Raw genomic sequence first — 18,711 nt, 5'->3', positions numbered from 1 at the left:
TCTTGTATTTTTTTTTTCTGTCAGCACTGAAAACTTCACAGAATTTTTTTTATGTTAATATACTTTTAGAAAGGCCACTTAGGAAAATTGAACTGGGCTGTGCTGAGAATCCGGGTACAGTTATATCCTCCTGAGAATGTGTAATAGAATAGTTTTTGGTTGATATCTTTTGACTTATTTGAGCTACTCTACTAAGATGTACTAAATACATTCTGGACCTTTAATTGAAATCTCATGTGTTTGCGTGGCAGGAACTCACAAAGAAAAGTTCAATAATATTAATTTACCATGCGGGGAATATAAACTAAAAACAAGAGTGAAATATCATTTCAATTATATATATATATATATATATATATATATATATATATATATATATATATATATATATATATATATATAATTCCTTGCGTCCAGTTATTATTAAATCATTAAATTAAAGTTCTGCTTAAGGAAGTAATACAAGCAGCACGGAAGCGGCTGACTGCCGCACACATATTTCCGGGTCTCTTCAGTTAGTTAGTAACCTTCCTAAGCAAATTTGCCAATTGAACCGCACCCCAGGGGTTGGGGGGAGGGGGTGAGGGGGTGAGAGGGGCAGGAGTCACATGGGAACGAGTCAGGTTGCTGTCACATGGCTTGTGTTTGCAAGGCTGAGCCGACGGGAGGAGGGGTTTGGACAGAAGTTTGTGTAAGAAGAGAAACTGCGGTACTTTTTCATGTAGCTCTTTAACAAGTTGAAACGCCGAATCGGATCAAGGAGGAGCTGCTTTGTCCAAACAGACAATTATGGAAATCCCTGCCATAAATCTAAAGGTGAGGTTTACTTTCTGCGTTTCTGATTGCCTCGGCTTGTACGCTCAAACAAAAGCTGGTTTTCAATGAAATGTCAGCTCTGTTCCTCGGTGGTAATTCCTCTGTGTGGCAACGACCTTCCTCTGCTTGTGACTCAGATCACAGTAAACTGCTGCTCTACTTTTTGCTATTAAGTAAGAAGTGTTTAAGGTAATGTTCAGGGGATACGGTCCCTGAAGGACAATTTTGAGTGGCAGCAGGTCCTTTGACAGAGGTCATTATTTAAACATATAAACATATTTATTTTCACAAACACTTTAAACACTCATATGCAGTGAATTTGGGGGGAACTAAGGTATCAAAAAATAGTAGAGACAAACTATATTCTGTGATGAACATTAACTGATGAACTGATGCCTTTGATTAACCGTGAAACTGAACAGGGACAAAAGTGTCCTTGTGCTCTGTCCAAAGACTAAAATGGGTCAAATGTAATTTTGGACAGCTCTTTCAAGGATTATAAAACCTGTGATGTTAAAAGTAAGCTTGGAGGACACTAACAGTTTCTGCACGATGGTGCATTTTTATATTCATTTAGTGTGTTCAGTCATTCGTTCATTTATCTCTTAAAGTTTTTTGAAATGAGTTAATTTTACTTTGTTTCACAGAATTGAAGGAAATCATATGTATAAAAAATGCAATTTGGCGAGGTTAAAAAAGATGTCTTCGGTCCTCTTAGAGACCTAAATAAAAAGATAAATCATTGCTGCAGATTAGCTGCACGCAGTTATTATTTGAAGTTTTTAACTTGTGTTTGAGTGATAGAGTTTCATCATTCTTAGCTATACACTGGTTGTTCTGGGTCTCAGTTCAGTGTAAACACATTTTTGTCCTTCTCTATTCCAGGCCATCGTACTGGTGCACTGGCTGCTTACAGTGTGGTGAGTATGAGCACAGGCTTTTTTTCCACAAACCTGAGGAATTTCTCTCCTCTTTTGGCACACAGACACATGCTTATACTCCTGATTCAGGTCAACTCCTTCACCTACATGTCTCATCCTCTGTGAAATCGCACGTAACTCTCCTGGGGTGTGTAAGAATCTGTCTCGTATGAATTGTGTGTTTCCTTCAGGGGGAGTATGGTGTGGCTGTCGGTGGCCTTCACATGGGCGAACTTTAGCGTTTTAGCAGTTGGAGTGTGGGCGATTGCACAGAGGGACTCAATAGATGCAGTGATCATGGTGAGTCTCTGCCTTCATTTCTTCATACGCTCTTATAGCATCATGTGACACATAAAGTAGTCCAACTTTAGGTGCAGTGCTGCATATCTGTGCTAACCTATTTGTCTGTGGAATCTAGGGCATTCTGTGAGCATCCCTTTGAAAAAGAGCCCTTAATTTACCACAGTACAGTAGCTGAGGCCCTCAGACAGTTTAAAATGGCTCCTTAAGCAAATGTAATTTAAATGTTTGAAGTTTCAGAATTGTCAACCCTTATCATACCGTAACTCTGAACCCGTGACTGGTGTTTCCATTGTACATTAGTGACATCAGCTGACTAAGGGGAAAAAAAACTAAACAAAAGTGTGACTTCAGAATTGTTTTTTGATTGTGTTCTGAAGCAAGAACAGCTTTTAATGAGAGCCGTTATCAGATAGAAGGAAAACTTGTGCAGTTGGCTCTTCTGTCTGTCAGAGGAAACTATTAAGTGCCTCATCCTGACTGTGGGTCAACAAAGTACTGAGCCCTTCTCATAGACTGTATATAGAAGATGGCCACAATGGTATGTGGTTTTTCATGGCTTTAGTTTTGGATCGAGTTTCACATTCTGGCTTTGGCTGTGTTCATTTTTTTTTTTCAAGTCAAATCTGACCATATTAACATGAGCAGGCAGTGAGGAGGAGTTGCCATCTATTGCTAGCTAGTTTGGTTAGCAGGGTACCTTCATAAAGTGTTGTAATATTAAATGGGATGCTTATTCTGACTTGCATCAAAACAGGCTTAAAATTACTCAAGTGTGTTTTTGTATGATTGAACACTAAACAACACCAGATGTCAAAATGCTTTATGCATTTCTGCTGTAACGTTGGACATTTTAGCATGGGACCTGATTGGCCCGTGAAGCCAACCTCAGGGGCTGCAGCTTTTGGTGCTTCAGCTTCAGCTCTTATTTCATTTTTCAGCCCCAGAGGTTGCTACATTTTAGTTGTGTGTTCACTGCATAAATAGTTTTATGCTGATGCAAAATATTTGTTACACTCTAAATCTTCATGTCCTTGTAATGGACGGATTCTTTCAGTTTCTATTTGAATGATGTGGTTACTTATTTTATTTAACTAAAACAAACTCTTTACTGCAATTGATGGGAAATTATATTAATCTCAGGGGGCTATGTAGCTTTGTGGATGACTCTAACCCACTATGACTAACTTTAACTGATGGATTTAACAAAACTATACTTAAAGTCCACCTTTGTCCAGGCTTTGAGTGTTTGAAATGAAGGGATGAATCTTGAACAAAATAGCTGTCTACTGTGTTATTCTTTGACAGTAACCAAAACGAGAGTTTGACAGTACTGGACTCTGTCACTGTACTGAACTTAATTTAGACTTATAGACGCTGGGATGTAACCACAGGGGAGCCTTTTACCTTGTGTACATTAAAGTCCAATGTCATATTCACTCATGTCCAAGATCTATCAAGAAAAAACACTGGTGCACAACTAATGGATAAGCAGGATTTCTTAGCACTGAGTGGTATTTTAAATTGGATCAATCACCCGCCCAATCAGCTGCAGGTAATATAGCCCACTGTATATCTTTTCCAGTATGGTTAAGTCCTGGCAGCATTTTTCTCAGGTGCCTTAAGTGAATTCACTTATTTTCAAGTGTTTAACTAATAGCATGTTTAACTCATATTTAATTCTTTTTTTTATTGGAAAGTTATTTCTCATTTAACAATATGGACATTGACTGTCCCAAATTATAAGACAAGATCTTGTTTTGTTTTACTCTTTTTGTAATGGCTTGCCTCAAAAATCTTTTTCCAGAACATGTATGCTATACTTTAGTTTTTTTTTATATCACACCCACCAACCAAATGACTTCATTTTCCATGTTACAATTATGTCGCTTTACATGTCTCTTTTGTGTGCTCCCTGTAGTTTCTGATAGGGATGATTTTGACAATATTGACCGACATCGTCCATCTCGGAATATTCTACCCTCTCGGTGCCTCGACCGACTTGTTTCGCTTCGGCGCAGGGATGACCATCCTCAACCTGCTGCTCAAACCCATTTCCTGCTTCTTTGTCTACCAAATGTACCGCGAGCGAGGAGGAGATTACAACATCAACTTTGGTAAGTACGACTAGATGGGTCACGTACAGTAGCATAAAACATTTCGAGATTTAAAAAGATTTTGGCTCAGGTTCCTCAGTTTTTCATTTTGTTGTCATGAAAGCTGTGAAAAGGTAATGAAAGCAGAAATACATACACAACACAGTGGGTACATCTCCCAGTATAATTTCAGAACTAGTGAGAAAGTATCTAAAATACCTGAGCCTACCCACCACTTTATGACCAAAGCTCTAAGGTATGGAGTAATGCATGTGTCCAAGGGCACTTTGATGTCTTCCTTGTGTTGTTTTATGCCGTTTGCCATGAAAAGCCTGCCGAGAGCAGCAACCTGGCAGGACGTTGAGCGAAAGCGCTGGCAGATGATTCCACCGTCAAACTGATTAGTTACAGTCACAAGACTTAAAATGTAGAGAAATATTTGAGCTGCAGCTCGGCCAGTCAAAGAAACCCTTTCTCAATGAAATGTTTATTACATTTGTGTGTCATCCTGGCAACCAGTTTATACTGCATGGAGAAACACATTAAGCCCATGCAGGCCTACGAGTGTATGATCTGCCATGATAGCACATGGACAGAAATAGCACAGGAGTGATGTGGAAAGAAACACAGATGGACTCAAATCTGATGAACACAGAAAGAGACTCTTTGTGTTGGCACTGACTTTTGGGTGTATAGCGTTCTGTTTGCAGGCAAACATCTAATAAGCACGCTAACAAGTGAAGGGATGTTTGATCAAGTGTGTGTGGTCATTGATTTGCTGACTTTATCTCTCTCTGCTGAGAGCTTTTCCATTAGAAATCCCACTGAGCTGTGACGTCCGCTGGACTCTTAAATCCCGGAAAATGTTACTCATTCATTAGCGATTGATCCATAATAAGAGCAACAACAACACAAATGGGAAAAATAAAACCACATATTGTTGGTGTAACGCAATTTTATTACTATTAATATTAGTATTATAGGCCAAAATACTATGTTATTTCATGTCACGCTGGGTAAAGTAATGAAATTTCTCTTGCATTGCTACCCAAAACTGCAGTTGACAAAATATATTTCCTGCATGCTTGGCAGATAATTGAATATTGATGAATGTGCTCTCTCTGTGGTTTTACTTTACCGCCACATTCACACAGCAGGTACATCCATTAGAGTGTGTAATGACTGATGAAAGCGGCTAATGTCAGTTTCAGACTATGTGAGTTTTAATTGCTGCCTGATTGCGTTGTTGGCATCTATATGGTTCCCCGCTGCACTGAGCACTCTGGGAACCAGACAATCAAGTGTGTGTGAGTGAACTGTTGATTCAGGTATTTGGGGCTCCCAGAATTTTGATTGATGGACCTCTTATGGTGGTTGAATTACTCTGAGTTTGTGTATTAGACTTAAGTTTTACATCCAATGAAGCAAAAACTGCACATTTGAGCCGTCACACTTTTGCAGTCAGTCAAAGTGACTGTGGTCATTAAACCAACCAGTGCTTAGCACCTATAAACAGGCAAATCCAGACTGTCAAAGCACATAGAGGTGAGGCACGTACTTTACATGGGTAGATGAAAGCATTGAAAAAGAACAGCAAGTAATAAGCTGTGATTTTGTTTACACTGTGAATGATTGGCAGGTAATTAAAAGCCATAAGCAAAATTGAAAGGAAAAGGTGCCTTCTCATTTGTGAGCCATAGATGGTAGCATTTTTTTTATGTACATCTTGTTTTTAATGGGTTTGGCCCTATTTTGTCTTCAGACCTGCCTTAATTCTTCATGGCATAGATTCAACACGGTTCTGGAAACATTTTTCAAAGATATTGATCCATATTGACACGACTGCATCACACTATGTTGCAGATTTGTCAGCTGAATTTCCTTTTCCATCACATCCCAAAGGTTCATTCTTAGATTCAGATCTCGTGGCATTACAGTGAGATCATTGTAATCTTCAAGAAACTATTTTGTGATGATTTGAGGTTTGTGAGATTCCAACTTATCCTGCTGGGTAACTTGGCAGCTCTCGTGCAGTAGGAATTGAGGCTTATTAGACAGGGCACCCTTTTTTTTTTTTTACAGTCTTCTGTAGTCCAGTTTAAAATTGTAGCCTCATTTTACTGTTCTTAGCTGAGGGGAGTGGTGCCTGCTGCTACTGTAGCCCATGTTACAAGTTTGAAGGGTTTCAAATTCAAATTCAAATTTTATTTGTCACACACACACAACCATACAAAGTATGACATGGGGTGAAATGTTTGTAGCTGTGCAATGCCCGACTATTAAATGACAGAAAAAAGTTTTACAGTATTTACAATTTACAGGTTACTACAAAAATTTACAAATTAACTTAGAAATTTACAGTAAAAAATGTGCAAATAGCAGAAAGAGGTTATAAAGATTATAAAGATTTTAAATTATAGAAAGATTGTTGTTGTTTTTGTTCTGCACACCTTGGTTGTAATGAGTTGCTTTTGCCTTCCTATCAGCTTGAAGCACTCTGGCCATTCACTTCTGACCTCTGGCCTCAACAAGCTACAAAAAAAATGTGGACAATTTTTTTTAGAGTGAAAAGGCTCCATCTTTGAGTTTGGTATCCTATTTATGTTTACGGCTAACTGCAATCATTTTGAGGTTTTAAATTGGCATTAGAAAAAGCCATTTATTAATGGTTTGAATAACTTCATATCTCAAACTGTGCCAGTGTTATCCAGGGTCGTATTTGCTAAAGAGACTTAGCAAGTGCTTAAAAACACACACACAGATAAGATTAATTTTTATCTCTGCGTTTGTGTAGTTTGATTTTTAATCGTGTGCATGCAAAGACTATTGTAGACAGACCAAATAGCAGTCTGAACAGTTTCCACATCATACAGTAAATACTAGGCCTAACGCCTACCAGGGACCTTTAAGCTTTAGCCAACAAATGCATATTTAAGACTGTTTTTAGGAGTCTCATTTTCATACAGTGCACCTCAAGACATTGAAAAGTTAGTAAAAACTCTGCAGCCAGGGAAACTAAATACAACAAACGACTGGAAAATTGACGGTTGGTTGCTAGATAAACATAGCACGTCTGAAATGACAGACTCATCTTTTAAACACTTATCATTAATTTTGAGCAATGAGTCTGCTGCCATTATGTGTGAACTGTACCAGAACTGTGCCGTGATGTAAAGTGCAACAGCCTTGCTAGCAATAACTAAGTAAATTGCAGCTTAGCAGACTGCCTGCCATGCATTACCCTTAAATTAATGTGCTCCTAAATTAAATTAATGTGCACTCCTTAAATATTTGTTCCCAACTTAAAATGTCATTATTTTTCTTGCATGTCATCCTTTGCTCTTTGGCATACCTTACTGTCACACCTTAGTATTTATTTTTTGTAAAGGCTGATTTTTGTTGTTGTAGTTGGAATTTGATCATTTCTTCTTCTCTTCTCTTCTCTTCAACCTTTTGACCTCTCAGACTTTGAGACCTCTGTGGACAGTCGATGCACTACGGACAGTGCTGACAGTGCCTTTATTGGGCGCCGCTATTGATTCCTGGCCTCTTCCCTTTTTACAGTTTCTCTCCTCCAATCATCCTCTTCCAACTCCTTCTATGCAGGAAGTAAGATTCCATATCAGGCTGCAGGATGATAAAGAGAAATAGATTTATTTTTTTTCCCCTTTTGTATTTATTTCTAAACAATCATCTTGTCAGTGTTCTGCTGTCCATCTCTTTGTGTTTTTTTTAATGTGTCTTTTAATTTGACTGTTCCCACCTTCAGTAAGCCCATACCTGCCTGCATTGCTATGTTTGTTTGTAGAGATTGCTCTTATGCAAACACTATTTATTGTATTTTAGGAGTTTATATGTATCTGAAAGTTTGCATCAGCTATATGGTTTATTCAGGTTTTTAGTCCCCACATGCCTCATTTGTGCTCTTGCATTGTATTTGCATGTATTTAAAGCAGAGCTGCATGATGCTGCACATTCTAAAATGAGCCTAATTAAAATCAACATGATGTGATGTGATACTAGACAGTGAGTATGGCCTGGTTTTATGCACACGCTTTGTTGAGCTTTATGTGATGCCATCCTTTGGTCAATCTTTGGGCTATTGCCAATATTCCCACACAGCTGCAGTGAAACCAGATTTCTTGTTTTACTGGCGTTAAAGGTGCATGTTTGTCACCGCAGTTGGACTCTGGACTGTGCAGAGGTGCTGTCTTTGAAACGCCAAAGGGGATAGTTGATATTCTGGCCATGTCAGAGTCAGGACTGTTTGTTGTAGATGCTTCATGTGAAGTCCCTTTATAAAAATCTTTCATAAACGTTGCCACCTATAATACAGCAAGGAAGCTATATCCTCTGGTAAATTTATTTATTTATTTTTTTCAAATAATCTTGATTATTTGACTGCTGACAGAAGGACAAGAGATTTTTCATGTTCAGTCTCACATCAGTGAAGTTCCCGTGCCCAAACTCTTCTCAAAATGACTAATCAAACAGTAGTGGGGAAATGGGAGGAATTTCTTCTTCCATCAAAGAAGGATTTTGAATAAAAGTGGCTGTTTTCTCAGTCTACCATTCATCAGAGGGAGTGTGTATTTTTAATGTATGCTGGTAATAACAGATTCAAGCACTGTCATTTATATTTCTACAGACATGGCTGGGCACTTGACTCAAGATAGCAAATCTGCATAACCGTTTCATGAATCTGTGTGTAAGGAGAAAGGGAAAACAATAAAGAAAAAGATTTGAGCTTTCTGGGTGCCAGTACTTTAAATATGTATATCAACAACAGTCCAGTCTCCAAGGTCCATGATTAGATGTGGTTAAAATCTGATGTTGAAGACTTGTGGCTTGTCTCTGCAGGTTTCCCTTCTGTATCACGAAACCGAGATGCCTATCAGTCCATTGACCAGCAGGATGGCTCCTCTACCTCAGGAAATCCCTTCAACCAGACGCCGGACAGCAAACCAGGAGTTCGCGCTTACTGAACCAAGCAGCCGTTGAGCAATGCAGTGTTTTCCTTTCAGCAACACCTGCCCAGCACTTTGGGACAAGTATTATAATCGATTCTGTGTCGTCCCTGTTTTGTACAGTTGGCGTGTAACTCTGAAAGTTTTATTATGCTAAGTAGTCATCAGTTTGAGCTTCAGAGTGAAATGTGGCATAATTACACCCATTTTCATTTCAAACTTTGGCACATACCTGCTGAACGCACGCAGAGGAAAAACTGTTCTCCCATTCCCATGCTGTGATGCCGTACTTTTCACCTTCTATTTTTAGTAGACAGGTGTTGAATCGAACTGCTGTGTCTACAGCGGTTTTGTTTTCTGTTACCTTTTTTATTTCCCACAAATGTGGTACTTTCGGATGCAAAGAGTCCGTTTCTCATTTTGTAAGCAGTAGATTAATATTTTTCAATTGATTTTTTTATTTTAAATATTACAGTTCTGCTGACTAGAATGGAGGTTTTTGACTAACGAGAAATGAAATTAATGTGCATTGCTGTGCCTTGGAAGTTAAACTTTGGGTGAAAAAAATACAAAAGCAATGTGAAATTTGAACTGCTTCAACCAAACTGAACGCATAGCAAGAACTGTAGTTAATGTTTCATCTCCTAACTTGGCATGAAAATACACTCACTGCAAAGCAGATGGGCCCTATTCATTTATGCTGATATTTAGTTTCTTCATACTAAGACTTTTTTCATATCAAGCTGCCAATCTACCAAAATGTAAAATATAGAGACTGCTGATTTTGTAGCATCACATAATCGTCAGTTAATGATTATTAAAAAAAAGTAAACGATTGTTTTCTTTGTTATTCTAATAGTTGCAAGTAAATTGCTTAAGTATGCAAAACCTGTTTACAGTGTTTAGCGTAAATTACAGACCACACCATACTGATATGTTACAATATGTCTGCTGTGTAGGCACAAGAGATATGAGAAAGTATTATTACAGTAAAAGTGTTCAAAGCTTGAAATGTTCACATCAGCACTGTGGTTACTGAAAATGTGCAACAAGTCGTTCACTGAGCTTTTCAAGAAGTGTGTACTCTCAGTTTTTGTTGGCAGATTGTCCGACTATGGTAGCGATATGAGTGTAAAGAAAAGCGGCTACAGGGATTGCATCATTTGGACAATTTGGACTCGGTTCACTTTTGAAAGTGTTACAAGATTGGAGTTTTGTGTTTTTTTTGAAATCCTGATAAACTGTGTGACTAAATGGAGATGTGGTAACTATACTGGTCACAGTATAGAGATGTGAAATTATGCATGCCATAGTAGCGTGAAATATAGATCACAAGACACACCTTACTTGCAGTTACTAAAGAGCCTGTAAGAAGCATACTAAATAATGCAGAGTTGCAGTTTGCTGTATTGCTTATGTAAAGTTATAACTTATAAAGTTTAAGTTGTATTTTGAGAAACTGTTTTTGCACCACAAGAAATGCAGGTTACCATAAATTAACAAGAATAATTTAATTAAGCCAAATGTTTAATCTAATAGCCTATTTATGTTATTTATCAAGCCTTTACGTTAGGTTTAAACAGACATTACTGCTGTTGCTACTAAGAATTTCTATAGTTAAGATAAAAAATTAAACTAACACTTAACTCACATATCACAGGCTGAGGCTACTTTCACTATAGCATGGCCCCCACGTACCTGTATTCAGCCCTGGCAACATCTGGATCGTGTCCTTGGGCTTTCCTTGCAGACTTGGATCAAAGCATCACTGAGCTTCTGGACAGACTGTAGTCCAGGTTCAGCATCACAGTTCATAAAGTCTGGATTCAGGCCTGTGGAACATGAGGGCCAGTCAATATCATCAGTGCCTTCATCATTCAGGGAGCTGCCTATGCACGTTTGCCATATGAGTCATTGTCCTGCACCAGGTGGTACTTAGTGCACCAAGATAAGGTCTAACAGTGCGACTGAGGATTTTATCCAGGCACCTAATAACAGTCAGGGTTGGTTAGCACATTCAGGTCTGTGCAACCCTCAAAGGATATACCTTCCCATATGTTTGCTGTCATGCTTGCACATGTTGCATAGTTTTTGCCGTCGCATCTCCAGACTTTTTTGTGAACCACCTCTAATTTGTAAGGAGAACTGGATGTAGCTGAGGGTTCTGGTGTTCTCTACCACCGGGCTGTGAGCAGAGGTCCCACTACATCACATCATGCTTTCATTCCACCCTCGTGGATTCTGATTCTGAGAGTTTGGTGTGAAACACACACAAGTAGCCTGCCAGAGGCCTTTTGTTGTGCTCTGGCAGTGCTCCTCTTGTTCCTGCCCACATAAAGGAGCAGGTACCGGACCAGCAGCTGGATTGTTGCCCTTTTAGAGCAATGTATTTCTTTTGTGTTTAATGGTCAATCTCCTCCACACCTCTGAGTGTGCAGGAGACACACAGTTAACATGGTGTGGATGAAAATACCTGAAGGAGTGGGCCTGAGTGGGCTGCAGGTTTCATCTCCTAACAAAAAAGAAAATGAAAACATCAATCAGAGGGATCTGTGATCTGTGGCCTCCACGTGTCATTCGCACAAAATCAGGTGAAATTGATGAAGAATTATGTGGAAGTTTAACTGATTCTGTGATGATCACCTTATTATATGACCTTATTTTTTTATTTTTTGTTTTGCACAGTCCATTTTCTTGCAATTTAATTTTTTTTCTTTTACCTTCTCTCATATACCTAGTTCCTCTCATCCTGCTCCACTAACATATATCTTTACCATTCATTTGTACCCCCGTCACAGAAGACAAGAAAAGACATTCATCTTCCTGTCCTCCATGCACTAAACCATTTTTGCACTCCACTGTGCATGTTCTGAGAGTCACACTACTTTCAATTTTGGCACATTTTGGCAAATTCACGCTACAATGAGTGAGTTAAAATGACACAAATGTTTAATACACACAAAAGAATCATGAAAGTGAAGGATTCATTCTCCACTGCCTCCCTCAGCACAATTATAAAAATTCAAGTGACACAGTTGTACACGCGTGGAATGTAAACCACCTCATTAGCATTTTTTACCCACACCTCTGGTGAAAACAGGTGTGGCTCAGTAAATTATGTTGTAAATGAAAACATTTTATATACTCTAAAAGTAGTAAGTTAACAGATTATGAACCTGCAGTCAAGGTTTTTGTCACTAAGGGCTTTTATTATGATGAGGTAGTTAGCTTAAATGGTTTATTGTCCTCAAATGTGCAGGCTGTTGAGCTGAAAGCCCTTGAGCTGAGAGCTTTGTCATCTGTTTGTAGATTGTAGTACTTTGTGGGCTTCTTTATAAAGCAGGGAAATTCAGTTTCTGCCACAATAGTATTGTTGAGTTTAAAAAAATGTTACAAAACAGTGTAAAATTGACATAAAAATAGAATTAAATGATTTAAAAATTATATAAACTTCATGTAAAAGAAAGAACATTTCAAAAGAGTCTTTCAGAAATAAAAATGGGGACAGTTCACCAATTTGTCAAAGACTGCAAATCAGTATATTCAAAGTATTTGCTCATCATCTATGGTGCGCAATATTAAAAGACTCGTAGGATTGGCCAGATTCCACACACAAGGACGAAATCAAAACACAACGATTGTGATCCACAGGGAGCAGTCGTGTAAAATAGACACGATTCTGTAGTGGTGTATGCAATGGAAATCACTGCATGAGCTCAGGATGCTTCAAACAATATTAGTTATGTATTCAGTAAACAGTTTCTTCTTGCACTGGTAAGTGCAACCTCTACCATTTAAAGACAAAAAAATATGATCCTAAAGCACTGCCACCTTTTTAGGGAGCTCAATTAAGATGCACTGAGACGAAGAAGCTGCTGTGTGCGCATACCAAGAGGTTAACAGGTCAAAAAAAGTAAACTCTTAAACCTCTTGGAATAAACCCCACATATTTTAACATCCACGCATCCATTCTCTTCCGCTTATCCTCGTCAGGGTCACGGGGGGGCTGGGGCCCCTAACATAGGGCGTGAGGCAGGGTACGCCCTGGACAGGTGGCGCCAGTCTAATAGAGACAGACAATCATTTACACTCACACCTAATTTAGGTTTACCAATTAAGCTAACCCAAACAAGGGAAGAAAGGCCCCTACCAGGTGGTGGAATCCAACTTAGGACCTTCTTGCTGTGAGGCAACAGTGCTAATCACTGCACCACTGTGCTGCCCTATAGTGACACACTATGCTTTTGATTAAATGTTTGCTTTTTTCTATGGGAATGAGTTTTTTCCCTCTATAATTTTTACTCTCTACTGTTTGGTTGGCTAGATGGTTGATTTAGGATAATAAATGATTGATCGCATTAATGAGATTGTGACTTACGCACTGTACTGCCTTATTCAGCCTTGTTGTAAAAAGACACCTTTGAGGTGATGGCTGAAAAGTTTTGAATATACAAAAACACAAGTGAAGTTTGCAAAGTGTCTCATTTCCACTTTCAACTTGGCACTCCACTGTTTTAAAAGAGACAAACATATATGAGCAACCCTCCAACTATAAACATGGAGACAGCAGACATATTTTTTTTCTCATATTATTTATCTGCCATATTGTAGGTCATCCAGGAGGGATGTCAGCCAACAGCAAGCCATAAAACTGAAAGAACCAAACAGCACAGTTAATATGTTCTCAGCATACAGAGTAGGCTCACGATTGCAGTTCAAGTTGAGTTGATTATTCACACCTGGGGAAGATGTTTAATTCATTTGGTCAAATGATTTGAGGATACGGTCAAAAACAAGGTACCGTGATGATCTTTGAAAAATAATTTCCTTTCTTTTTTCTTGTGATAACAGCTAGCTGAGGACATAATGTATAGATAACCTGTGAAAGATAGAATGAGAGGCTGTGGCTTTAAAAGAGAAAGGGGGAAAAAAAAAACAACGTATGAAGACGACAGAGTGTGAAGGTGCACCAGAGGAGGTGGGGGAGGAGGAATGGCCACGAGCTCAACAAGCTGTTGATTAATAAGGAGCTGCAGGACTGCCTCTCCTGAGCCTTGCATGCATGCAGGTTTAACACATCCTCGGGCTCACACCTGATTCCTCCGAGTCAAGGACACGCTCACTCACTGCCATTGTGGTATATGCAATAAAACCAACTCAATTTGTCAGCTCTGTTATTGCATTAACCATGATCCCTAGAGAGGTCTGAAAAAAAATGAATGCGTGGGCATCAGGACTGCAGACTTCCAACACCAATTTTCAGCATCTTTAGGTGTCCAATATTTCTGAAATGAAACTGGCCTGTAGGGTTTTTAAGGGAATTTATGTTGTTAAGTGAGCTACGTTTTTATTCCTCCATATTTTTTATTTAGGAAATCTGATAATTTCTCTGTGGTGACTGAGATAAATGATGGCATTACTACAGTTTCATTTTTTTTGTCTCTAATGAGATACATTTGAATATAAGAATTAGTAACACAATCTAGTCTGTTAGCTTAAATTTACAGTTTATGTTATGGCGGTTTTACGTATTCCATACACTCATTTTTCATTTATTTTTGCCCTTCTTTCTCTTGTTAGTCTTTATTGTTTTCTCTCTCCTCAAACAAAAACTCAGGTTAAAATAAATTTCTATTTATAAATGCGATCTCTGTGTAAATACAAAGGAAAAAATATTTTTAATGACATGCTTTCAGCTGAGGGTGAGGGTAAAAATGTGACCCTGAAAGCAACTGAGGTCAACCTGACTCCCTTGGCTGTGTTCCTGGGTAAATTATACAACATGGGGGAAGTGAGTGATAAAATATATATATATATTTATTGACAAGCTCAAGCTGACGAGTCTCTAATTGAGTCTAGATGCACAGGAGAAAGAATCTTTGGCTTTCGTAGACGATAAGTTATGGAAAGCGTTACTTTGATATCCCAATCTTCAACATCTTAACCCTCCACCTGCTCTCTGGAGCTCTTCGGCAACCAGCAATAAGAAAACTACAAAAACAACAACAACAACAACAAAAATGCTCAAAAGTCCTCTGAGATTAAAACGTGTTTACATGTGAAATTGATCCAGCAGTGACATTTTTATGCCTCAGGCATCTTGAGTCCCCTAGGAGAGCGCTCTCAACCCTTGACCTTTTCACACTGCAGCCTCGTGCATCTGCCACCAGCGATAACGGCATCAAAATTGATTCCAATTACCCTCCAGTCCACACGAGCCTGAAGAGAAGGGGGTCAGCAAACCCCTGCCCATTAAGCAAGGACTGATTTATTTGCAGGATATAAAATAAAACTAAGTAAACACAGTGAAAACAGAGTCAGTGTTTCTCAGGGTTATTTCACAAAAAGAAATCTGGAAAAAGGTGCTACTTCAGCCCTAATTTCAGTTCAATTAAACAGTTCTGAAACCATTCTGCAAAGGCAGTTTGGTTATAACAATCACTCAGTCTGCATCACATCAGGAATCATTAAGAAGACAGAAATTTAAAGACAAATATTCACTTACAAATAGTGTAAGTGAATAAAAAGGCCTAGAACTGACAAAAAAAAGGAAAAGGTTGTAAATAACAAATGTAATGCTCGTGCTCTGCAAAACTCATAAAGGCCCAATAGGAATAATCACAGGAATAATGACTGATATCCTCCCTGGTTCTTGGACCTCAGGTTTGTAGTTTTTTATGAGGGAGGGATAGCTCAGTAGGTAGAGTGGTGATCGAAAGGTCGGAGGTTCGAATTCACTGAACCGCTACTCTGAGGTACCCCTGAGCAAGGTACCGTCCCTACACACTGCTCCCGGGCGCTGGAGTGGTGGCTGCTGACTGCTTCACTGGGTGAATGGGTTAAATGCAGCGGGCTTATTTCCCTATTCTTTATTTTTGAGAAGGATTTTCTCCTTTGAGAGTTCATGATTCCTCTATTTTGAATTTGTTTCTTTTGTAAATTAGCTTAGCTTTGGAGTTCTGTATAGTTTGTCCTTTCATCAGCGTATCCTCAGTTTTCCATTTCTGCATTCTTAGTTTAGTTACAGTTTCTTCCTGTTTTATTTTGGTAGTCTTTCATTTCTGGCGCTGTTTAGTTTTATTGCCTTGTTGGCTCATTGTTCCTGATTAGTTACAGCTGTGTTCCCCACCTGTTCTCCCCTAGTTACCTTTTGTATAATTGTCTGTCTCTGCTTATCGTTTGTTGTGTTGTCCATTTTACTGTCTCCTTGTTCTGTGGTCTCAGTGAAATCTGATATTTGGATTTCCTGTTCTGCAAATGTTTTGGGATTTTTGGGTCCTTTGTTTATTTTGTTATACTTCTGGCATTAAAGGTTTATTTTTTAATTTTGGGTATGCAAGACTATAAGACACTCAATGTTTCATAACAGAGACATGTTTTTATATTCACTTTAAAAATCATCAACACTGGTTGGTATCCTGGTAACAAAGTCCAATATCTGTGAACATTTGATCTAATTTATGAGGGAAAAAAAGAGTAAAGAAAGTTGTGGCCATCAGGTGTAACCATGTGACCCTTATATCAAACTTCGAAGGAAAACTCTTACAAGCTTAAATGGAAAAACCAAATGGTCTTTGATTTTTCTCAGCGTTTGATTTTATTATCTCTAAGATCTTTCTATATATACAAATGTAACGCACTAATTTAGCAATCTGTGCTTAGAAATGCTTAATCTCAAGTGGTCATGTTACTTCTTCTGGACACTGTTTTAAACTGCCCAACTTGCAAAACTAGCTTGCTGGTGAGTAGATGACTAGTAGATAACTGGTGAGTCCGACCTCCAAAAAACATGAAAGTGACCAAAAATAATTCTTCTTCCTCCTCTTTGTCCTCCTCCCTTTAGGGCTCACCACAGTGGATCATCTCTACATGTCCTAAAATCCTAATACTGAGGCTCTGAAATGTGGAGAAACCATCTTTTATATATAGTCTATGCTTTAATCTTACAGAATATTCAAATATTCTCACTACGCAGGCTGCCATACCCTTTTCCAACTCAACTAGGTTACACTACAAGCCTCAGACATGGAGATATTACTCTTCTTATCTAGATCTCCACTAGAAAGTCTGTTAATAATTTTCCTAAAATGTTTATTCCTTTAACATTTCACTGGGACCAAGTATTACAGTCAGATTAATGTATAATTTATTAGGGCAGTCCAAGGGCATCAGTGCCTGAACAGACTTCCCATGACTGTGATTCAGAAGCAGGTATTCTTATTTATTTATTTCTGTTAACTTGTTAATCCTTTGTGGAAAATTTCCATTGCTCTCATATGATCTTTGTAACTGTAATCCATTCGAATATAATAGCACATTTTAACAAATTAACCTGTCAAACCATTTCCAGCCAGCTAATTTTTAGAGCTAATTAGAGTTATGTTTTCATATTAAGTGCACTTCTGTATGCAGCATAATTAAGACTTTTAACTGTATTTTCACCCTCATTATAAAACCATGTGGTTTTATTCTTAATCTGCTCTATTTGCACTAACTGCATTCATCTTATTGTCATACATTTAAATTTCTTCCCTGACCCAATTTCTCCTGAATCATTAAACTTTCATTTTATCTTTTCCTTCTCTTCCATCTTTAATGCTTTTTTTCTCAATTACATGTTGATTAGGGTTTGAACATTTAAAAAATGGAGTTGTGAAGGCAGCATATCCTGTTAGTGTCTATACGAGCACTTCCAGTAAAATAAATGGCACAGAGGAGTGCTCTGTCATTTGCAGTCAAAAGAGAACCATCTCTCTTTAAACTTTCCATCCAAATGTGGTATTAATGCCCCTCAAAAATATTGATTTTTTTTTTCATGATGTAAAATGGCCTTTGGTTTTACCCCCCGCCCAACCTACAGTAGGTGAGGACGCACAACTCTTAGGGGGAGAGAGAGAATAATGAATAGTGAACATGAGCCTTGTATTTGGATGAGTGCAGATGATGAATGACCAGAGGGAGGAAGTACAGGACCAGAGCAGAAGCACAGCCATTTGTTACTCTGCTGTCACAAATGTATTTTTAATGAATTTGCACCTCTGACTCTTCTGCAGAGCAAGACTGTTCCTTAAGGCCAATGTGACCCCAATATTTCCTCTGAAGTGGTGGCTCTGAATGAACCCACTTTAGCTTCTCCGGTGTAATGTAAATAACCTTGTCCTTCTGTTTGCTCAAACCATCAGTCTGGCTCCTCATTATTATCCGTACCTGTGCCCAGAATAGTTTCTGTGCTGGTAGCAGGTGTGGAGGTTTCACCTTGAATTACTACTTAGTGTGAAGCTCTGTATTACTCAACTATGTTGTTTTTCTTGGCAGATTAAAAGTCCTTTGAAACAACATCATTTACACTCCTTGACGGTCTCACCTAAAGTGATTTAAAATTCAAATTGTTCTGGTAATATACTGCGTGGAAGCCCCTGTAGATCACCCAGCTTTTTCAGTGAAATGTAAATACTTTCATAAGCCAAGTCTTTTCAGTTTTATCATGGGATTTGTTTAACATGCCAGCGTGATTAATTAAGAAAAGATACAAGGGAGAAAGAAGGGCAGGAGAACAAGTAACAGTGTAAAAGTTTTCTACCGCTTTCCTGCAGGGCAAACACCTTAAAGCAT

The 18,711-nt window shown here is 38.5% G+C and overlaps 1 protein-coding gene across 1 annotated transcript; it reads left to right on the top strand.

Annotated features, from left to right (window-relative positions):
• Positions 1–609: 609 nt before the first annotated feature.
• On the top strand, positions 610–10,548 carry agtrap (angiotensin II receptor-associated protein). Its single transcript, XM_026167165.1, has 5 exons — positions 610–816; positions 1,702–1,736; positions 1,928–2,036; positions 3,958–4,153; positions 8,993–10,548. Exons 1-5 carry the CDS (start codon positions 790–792, stop codon positions 9,115–9,117), a joined length of 492 nt encoding a protein of 163 aa, XP_026022950.1. The 5' UTR covers positions 610–789; the 3' UTR covers positions 9,118–10,548.
• The last annotated feature ends 8,163 nt before the right edge of the window (positions 10,549–18,711 follow it).

This window comes from Astatotilapia calliptera, chromosome 5 (assembly GCF_900246225.1).
Source record: "Astatotilapia calliptera chromosome 5, fAstCal1.2, whole genome shotgun sequence".
Lineage (NCBI taxonomy): Eukaryota > Metazoa > Chordata > Actinopteri > Cichliformes > Cichlidae > Astatotilapia > Astatotilapia calliptera.
The sequence above is the reverse complement of the archived record's forward strand: the minus strand, read 5'-3'. Positions and strand labels throughout refer to the sequence as shown.